This window comes from Mandrillus leucophaeus, unplaced genomic scaffold, assembly GCF_000951045.1.
Source record: "Mandrillus leucophaeus isolate KB7577 unplaced genomic scaffold, Mleu.le_1.0 Scaffold118, whole genome shotgun sequence".
Lineage (NCBI taxonomy): Eukaryota > Metazoa > Chordata > Mammalia > Primates > Cercopithecidae > Mandrillus > Mandrillus leucophaeus.
This window is the reverse complement of record NW_012100098.1, coordinates 404,845-411,721: the sequence shown is the minus strand read 5'-3', so window position 1 is coordinate 411,721 and position 6,877 is coordinate 404,845. Positions and strand designations below refer to the sequence as shown.

General features: G+C 60.5%; 1 protein-coding gene and 1 long non-coding RNA gene across 5 annotated transcripts in view; one reads left to right on the top strand and one right to left on the bottom strand.

The window, feature by feature from the left end:
- LOC105555067 overlaps positions 1-6,739 on the bottom strand; it is a 9,349-nt gene extending 2,610 nt beyond the window's left edge. Inside the window, exons 1-2 of the long non-coding RNA XR_001008420.1 lie at positions 6,622-6,739; positions 5,704-5,882 (exon numbers count right to left, since the gene is read on the bottom strand). This is a non-coding gene — a long non-coding RNA (uncharacterized LOC105555067). The remainder of the gene's footprint in view (positions 1-5,703; positions 5,883-6,621) is intronic.
- TNS2 (tensin 2) overlaps positions 1-6,877 on the top strand; it is a 17,828-nt gene that overhangs the window by 1,212 nt on the left and 9,739 nt on the right. Inside the window, exons 1-7 of one of the 4 annotated variants that reach the window (XM_012001827.1) lie at positions 1,271-1,570; positions 4,169-4,277; positions 4,769-4,806; positions 5,719-5,757; positions 6,077-6,115; positions 6,267-6,316; positions 6,571-6,742. In XM_012001827.1, coding sequence (XP_011857217.1) covers positions 1,466-1,570; positions 4,169-4,277; positions 4,769-4,806; positions 5,719-5,757; positions 6,077-6,115; positions 6,267-6,316; positions 6,571-6,742 — 552 coding nt within the window. In that variant the 5' untranslated portion in view covers positions 1,271-1,465. Of the gene's footprint in view, positions 1-1,270; positions 1,571-2,216; positions 2,576-4,168; positions 4,278-4,768; positions 4,807-5,718; positions 5,758-6,076; positions 6,116-6,266; positions 6,317-6,570; positions 6,743-6,877 lie in introns of those variants that run through there. The other 3 variants (XM_012001835.1, XM_012001856.1, XM_012001845.1) reach the window with 3 other exon arrangements.

The following is a 6,877-nucleotide window of genomic DNA, read 5'->3' as shown; positions in this document are numbered from 1 at the left end:
GACCCGGCAGCAGCGGGGAGCGGCGCCCGGGACCCGGCCTGGCAGGGTGCGGGCGAACGTTTTCCTTTCCTGCTTCACATGTGGGACACTGAGGCCCTAAGCGGGCACAGACGAGGCTACTTCGACTCGCCAGCCCCGCTCTGCGACCCCCTTCCTTCTCTGCCTCCACCATTCAGACTCTTCTGGGCACACCCCCAGAGCCGCCGCCCTCCCTCGCTCCTTCCCTGGGCCTTACCCCTCCTCCGCGGCGGCCGGGCTCCCAGCCTCCCTTCCAACCACAGCTATTTCCAGGAAGGGGGTGTGGGTGGAGGGGGTTCTGCAAACAAACCCAAGACTTCGGAGAAAGAGGGGGCCCGGCTGGGGGAGAAGTTGACAGGCTCTGGAATGTTACAGGCGGGAGGAGGGTGAGGGTCCAAGTGGGTCTAGTGATGCCTTCCCAGCCCTCCTCAAGTGAGCTACTTTTCCCCTCGGGACTGGCTCATAGGGATTCCATCCCTGCCTCCCTTCCGAGGTGTGAGTGCCACAGGATGGGAGGGACTCACAGCCACAGTGGATCGTGACCACCCCACCCCTCACCGGACTCACTGCTTGGGCATCTCCTTGCTGGGTCTGGGTGGGGAGTGTGAGACCAGTGAAGGTGAGAGGATGTCTGGGGACCTGTTCCAGGTGAGGGGACTTTCAGCCCCTATGGAGGCAGCAGGAGATCGAATCCTGTAGAGTCCTGGTCAGGGCCATGTGCCATAGAAGGTGGGACTGGACAGAAAAAAGCCACCCCCACCGCCCACCTTGTCACACTGCCTCATCTCCCCCAAGCAGGGCTGGGGGCTGGACAAGGCCAGGCCCGGTTGCCCACACTGGCCAGGGGCCTGGAATGTGCTGGGACACAGCCAGCCTGGCAGGATGGGGGTGGGTCGCAGAGCCCATGCTCCTCTCCAGTTACAGGCTGGGGGCCCAGGCCTGCCACACAGATGCCACCTTCTGGCCAGGATATCCTGGGGACACACTTCTTGGCCTGGAAAATTGGAGCTTCAAGGGAGAGGTCTCAGGCTAGGCCCAGCCCAGTCAGGTTCTCACAAGGGTCTCAAGTGGGCACCCACAGCAGGCCTCACCCCAGAGAATGCAGGATTCTCCATCCCAGAGAACCCTTCCTGACGGGTATGAAGGAGCAGGAGGCAAATAGAAGGGATCCCGTGGGAGAAGCCAGGGCTGTGGGAGTTGCCTGAGTACTGGGACATTCAATAAATACCATGCAAATGAGAGGGGCACATTTGCACATTCTTTCAAGTGACAGCTACAGCCGGTCCCAGGGGCTGCTGTCCACAGCTTGGGGCTGAAGACTCCCAGGCCATTAACCCCTTAGCTTTTAGGGAGATTACTCCCCCTTTTCCAAGGCCCCATCCACCTCCCTCCCTTGACTCCCAGGACGGGAAGTTGGCCATGTTCCCAGGAGGGAGGCGGGAGGCCCATGGATGGGGGTGGAGTATGTGTTGGGAGGGGGGACCTCCTGTCCAGTCCTCAGGCCCTGGGACAGCTGCTGAGGAAGGAGAGCAGACCCAGGAGAGCCATGAAGGTAGTACTCAGGCTTCGGGGTTGCAGCAGGGGGAGGGTGCAGCCCTTGGGTGGAGAGACCAAGTTGCAGGGCTGGAAAGAGGGCTAGGGATCTGTGAGATCATGTCTGAAACAAAGCCAGGGAATGGGTGAGTGGGGGGCACTGTGTCAGGAGCAGAAACCTGGGGGCTTTCAGGAGAAGGGCCTCATATGCCTTAGGCTGTGGCAGGAAAATGGATTACTCCCCAAACCTGAGCAAAGCAGTCTTGTGGCTGGAACTTGGCCTTGCAAGGTGTATTGAGGGTAAAGGTGGGCGGTGCATGCTTTCCTTTTCCTACTTCATACAGAGTGAAACTGAGACAGGAAGGGGGCCCCCAGTCCCATTTTTACCTGACTCTCAGGACACACTCGGGATCCTGGGCCTGCCTGCTGGTAGTAGTTCCCAGCTCCACTCCCTCCCCAGCGGAAGTCCCTCGAGGGCTTGAGAGTTCTGGCTGGAGCCTGGCTGGGACACACTGTTCCCCACTTGCCCTTTAGCCCTGCCCTGAGACCAGAATTCTCACCCGGCCCCACTGGGGGCAGGATCTCAAGACCATGGATCCCTGCAGATCCCTGGAGAGTGTGGTGTCCCAGGTGTGGGACAACTCCAGAGTTGGGGAATGGGGGGAGCAAAAGATCACAGGCTGACACTCCCAGCAGGGTAGATCCTGGGAATCTGATCTCCTGGCCTCCCCCACATCCTCCCCCCTCCACTTCCTGGAGCGGCGACCTGCCCCCTTCCCGCCTGCACTTCCCTCCACTTCCAGGGCCGGGCTTCTCCTCACACCAGCCAGACAGCCTACCCTCCGCCCAGGGGAAGCGGCTGCCTCCGCCAGGCCGCTTCCAGGAAGCCCCGGGCCAGGCCCCAGCATTGTTCAGGCCCTGGGGCCAGCACCCCAGCCAGCAGAACACCATGAAGTCCAGCGGCCCTGTGGAGAGGCTGCTCAGAGCCCTGGGGAGGAGGGACAGCAGCCGGGCCACAAGCAGGGTAGGAGTGCCCACCAGCTGGGCAAAAGAGGGGCAGGGGTGGAGGTGTGGGCAGTGGGGGAGGGGACCTGGAATCAGGCCAGGCCCTCTTCCCAATTTCAGCTTCCTCAGCCTTCTCTCCTGGCCCAGCATCCCCTCCGGAGTGGCCAGGGCTGTAGTGTGAGGGGATGTTTGGGTTACAGTGGGTACCGCTGTCTGTTTTGGCTCCTCTCACCTTCCCTGCTCTAGCCTGGGTCAACCCTGGGGGTCCTGGCCCCCCAAACCTAAGCCCCAGGTACCTCACTGTAGGACTTTGCCACGCACTATCCAGGTATCCTAGAGCAGACTCAGAGATCATCAGGCCCCTTCCCTGGCCCGGGGAAGTTTGAGGAAAATGGGGTGGCAGGGCAGAAAAGGAGAGAGGAGAGGGAGTCAGGAGTGCTTTCGAACTGGAGGTTTGCTTTCCACTGACAGCATCCCTATCTGCTGCTAATGCCTGCATGCTCCCAAGTGTCCTAGTGGGTCCCACAAAGTTGGTCCAGCCCAGAAGTGTTGCAGGGACAGTCAAAAAACCAGAGATGCTGCCCACATCCCCATCACTCCCTTTCCCAACTTCCCAGCCTTGCCCCAAAAGCAGCAGCTCAGGACAACCTGAGAGACTACTGTGATGGGTCCCCAGGAGGAGGATAGCAGGAGTCTGAACTCCAGAGGAGGGGGAATATGGGTAAAACAGAGAGGTGGCAAGGAGACAAGCTGTCCCCAGACAGAGGATAGGAGGAGTGAACCCACAGTGGGAGGGGAAGGGACTGAGATAGGCCTGGGCCATAAGGGGGCATCCCAGGCTCCTGCTTCACTGCACCTCTGGATCAGGAGGGGCTGAACAGGGAATCTGGTCCACTCCTTCCTCATTCAGTGTGTGAATGAATCCCAAGTGCCAGGGGGCAGGGGGTCGGGGGAGAGCTCACAGCATCCAAAACCAGCTAAACATCTCTCCCCAGTGACAGGCCTCTGTTTCCCTCCAGCATGACCACCCCCCTTATCCAATTGCTGTCTGCTGCCTCAATGCACAATGAGTAAACATGTTGTTCTGACCGTGGGGGAGGAGGGCATGTCAGCTGCCTGGAGTGTGGGGACAGCAGGAGCTAAAGGAGCAGGACTGGCTGAGGCCACTCCTGCTGGCTCAGTCTGGTGCTGCAGGACTGACATACAACACGTATGTCTGGAATCTCCCTGCTCACTCTGCACACAGGTCTCCATGAAGGGAGGACAAGATGGGAAGAGTCAGGGAGTACCCCTACTGCACCAGGGGGAAAGCCTGAGCATGTGGGCTTTCCACAAGGGCATCACATACCAGGGCCACGTGAGGGGCCCAAGTGATCCCCTGGGGAGGAGCTGACCCAGCAAAGGTGACGCAAGGGGTCAGATTCCATACACAGTTGAGGACAGGCCCAATGACCGCCCTGAAGCAGCTGTGGCCAAGTGCGTCCTACAAGTTTGAGGGCTTGATCTGGATGGAGGAAACCAGTGCAGTGCTAAGGCAAGGCTCCTGCCCAGTCCCAGAGATGGAGATGGGCCCACTGGGAACTCACACCTCTGTTTGTCCTTCCACCCTCAGCCTAAGAAAGCTGAGCCTCATAGCTTCCGGGAGAAGGTTTTCCGGAAGAAACCTCCAGTCTGTGCAGTATGTAAGGTGACCATCGATGGGACAGGCGTTTCGTGCAGAGGTGAGGTGCTCTGTCCTGTGACTCTGAGACCCTCCACCCAGTACCACTGTGTTGCACAACTCCAGCAGGCCAACTCACACAATCTCAAATGTAATATGCTGCTCCTGGATTAGGCACAATGGCACCTAAGAGGCGGCTGCCTCCCCCTTCAGATGGCCCTGGCTCCCCATGACAGACACCCCCCACAACCCAGGAGACCCAGTATTCTCCACCATCTTCCCATCCTGACTTGTGACTGTAGTCTTCCTTCCCTCCCTTCGTCCTCACCTCCACCCACCCTGGAACGTTACCCCTGGCCTGGGCAATAGTACCCCACTGCCACACTCTTCCCTCAAAACCTAGCCCTGCTCCTCCGCCCTAGCCAGCCCAGTCCAGCTGGGATCCTGGAAGTCCCAGGATCTGGTTCCAGGGTCTGGGAGATGAGGGAAGGCCATTCCTTCCACTGTCCCACAGGCCCCTGCTAACCCCTCTCCTCCCCCTACCTCCCCTAGTCTGCAAGGTGGCGACGCACAGAAAATGTGAAGCAAAGGTGGGTATCTGATTCTACCTGATAGGGGGAGAGGGTCTGGAGTCCCTTCCTCCTCCCAAACAGGCTTCTCCAACCACACTGGCATCAACCCTCCACCTCCACCCCTCTCACCATTGGGGAACCCCTCCTGGGTGGGAAGGGTGCTGACTGGGCCCTTTAAGAACCACCCTACTCCGCCTTCTGGAGGGCTGGCCGGCCCAGGCGGGTGGACAGCGAGACAGCGTTTGTCTTGGTGCTGTGCCCAGGCTGCAGCTGGCGAGAGGATGGGGGTGGGGAAGAGGAGGAGAATGAGGAGGAGGAAGGGTGGGGTGGGTGGGGGGTGGGGGAGCAGGATTTCAGAGACTGGGCAGCCGGATGGGCTGTGCCTTCCCTCTGGGGAAGGGTCCTCAAAATGCCTGGGCGGGCCTTGTCCTGGGCCCTGGAAAAACTGGGCCTTTCCAGAAATAAGCTGTAGATAGCACCCACTGTCCACTGGGCACCCAAGACGGCCCTATCTCTGAGGAGGTTCCCTGGTCTTCCTGCAGGGCAGGGAAGGAGGGTCCCAGGGCCCTGGAGCTGGCTTGGGGGAGCTGTGTGCCCAGGGGCGGGGTCTCCCGGTGAAAGAGGCCAGTGTCCATCCCTGGCCATGGCCTGCCTGCGTGCGCTATATATAACTCCTGCCCTGCAGCTGGATGAATGGGGGTCTGTGTGGGCTGGGGGCTGAGCGCCAAGAGCAACAAGTGGGGGGCCTGGGGGGTGGGGGACCAAGAGGCCAGAGGGGAGGTGCCCTTAAATAGCACAACCTCAGCTGGAGCCTGTGCCTATCCGCTGAAGGCCCCTCCACCTTCCTCCTGAAGCTGAGGGGCTACCCCATCCTCAAGCCCAGGAGAGCCCTTCACCAGGAGCTCAGTTCCTTACTCGGTCCCCTTCCAGGTGACTTCAGCCTGTCAGGCCTTGCCTCCCGCGGAGTTGGTGAGTGCGCTCTGGGATGGGGTGGGGAGGGCAAGGAACCTGGCCATGGTGTCCAGAGGTCTGGTGGCTCCAGAGAGGGCCCCCAGGAGATGACCTTGAATGTAGTGCTGTGGGTATTGCTCATCCTACAAGGAAAGAAAAAACTGTCTAAGTCCTCTGCTGATCTTGTGCCCTTGGGCCTGCTGGGGATAGAACAACTCTCCCCTTGTCCAGTACAGCCTTCATCAGGACACTGACATTACCTTCCACTGTTCCCAGGCCCACACTGGTCCTTGCCCCTGCTGTAACCACTCCCTTTTCCTCCCCCATCTCCCTCTAGCGGCGAAACACGGCCCCAGTCAGGCGCATAGAGCACCTGGTAAGGTGATGCTGGAGGAGGAGGGGGAAGCAGGTAGCTTTGGGAGTAAGGATCTAGATTTCCTGAAGACAAAAGTGTATGGCTCTGGAGTGGGCAGTCTAGAGTAGGGGGCACCCAAAGAGATGTCCAGACACTGTCTGTTATCCACCAGGGATCCACCAAATCTCTGAACCACTCAAAGCAGCGCAGCACTCTGCCCAGGTAAGTGAGGGTGCTGGGGTGGTCCCACGTGACCCCCTTTCTGCCGGCCCCACACCTCAGCCCAGGGCGCTGCCCCTCAACAAAGCTCCCCGGGACAGCCCCCCACCCCCAAAGCGGTATTCTCCCTCCGGACCGACCCACCCACCCTCAGGACCCACCAGGCTTCACCTGCTGCCAACAGACAGCCTTCCCATCACACTAGCCACCTCCGGGTGCCCTGCCCCTGCGTTCATGCGTAGGCTCCCCCTCCCCAGGAGCTTCAGCCTGGATCCGCTCATGGAGCGGCGCTGGGACTTAGACCTCACCTACGTGACGGAGCGCATCTTGGCCGCCGCCTTCCCCGCGCGGCCCGATGAACAGCGGCACCGGGGCCACCTGCGCGAGCTGGCCCACGTGCTGCAATCCAAGCACCGGGACAAGTACCTGGTGAGGGGCGGGGCCATCAGGAGTCAGCCAATGAGAGGGACGTGGGGTCCAGATGGGCGAGGCTAATCACTGACGTCACCAGCGGAGGCGAGGCCGCCAATGGGCGGGCCCAGAGGAGTGGGGGTGGGGTGGGGG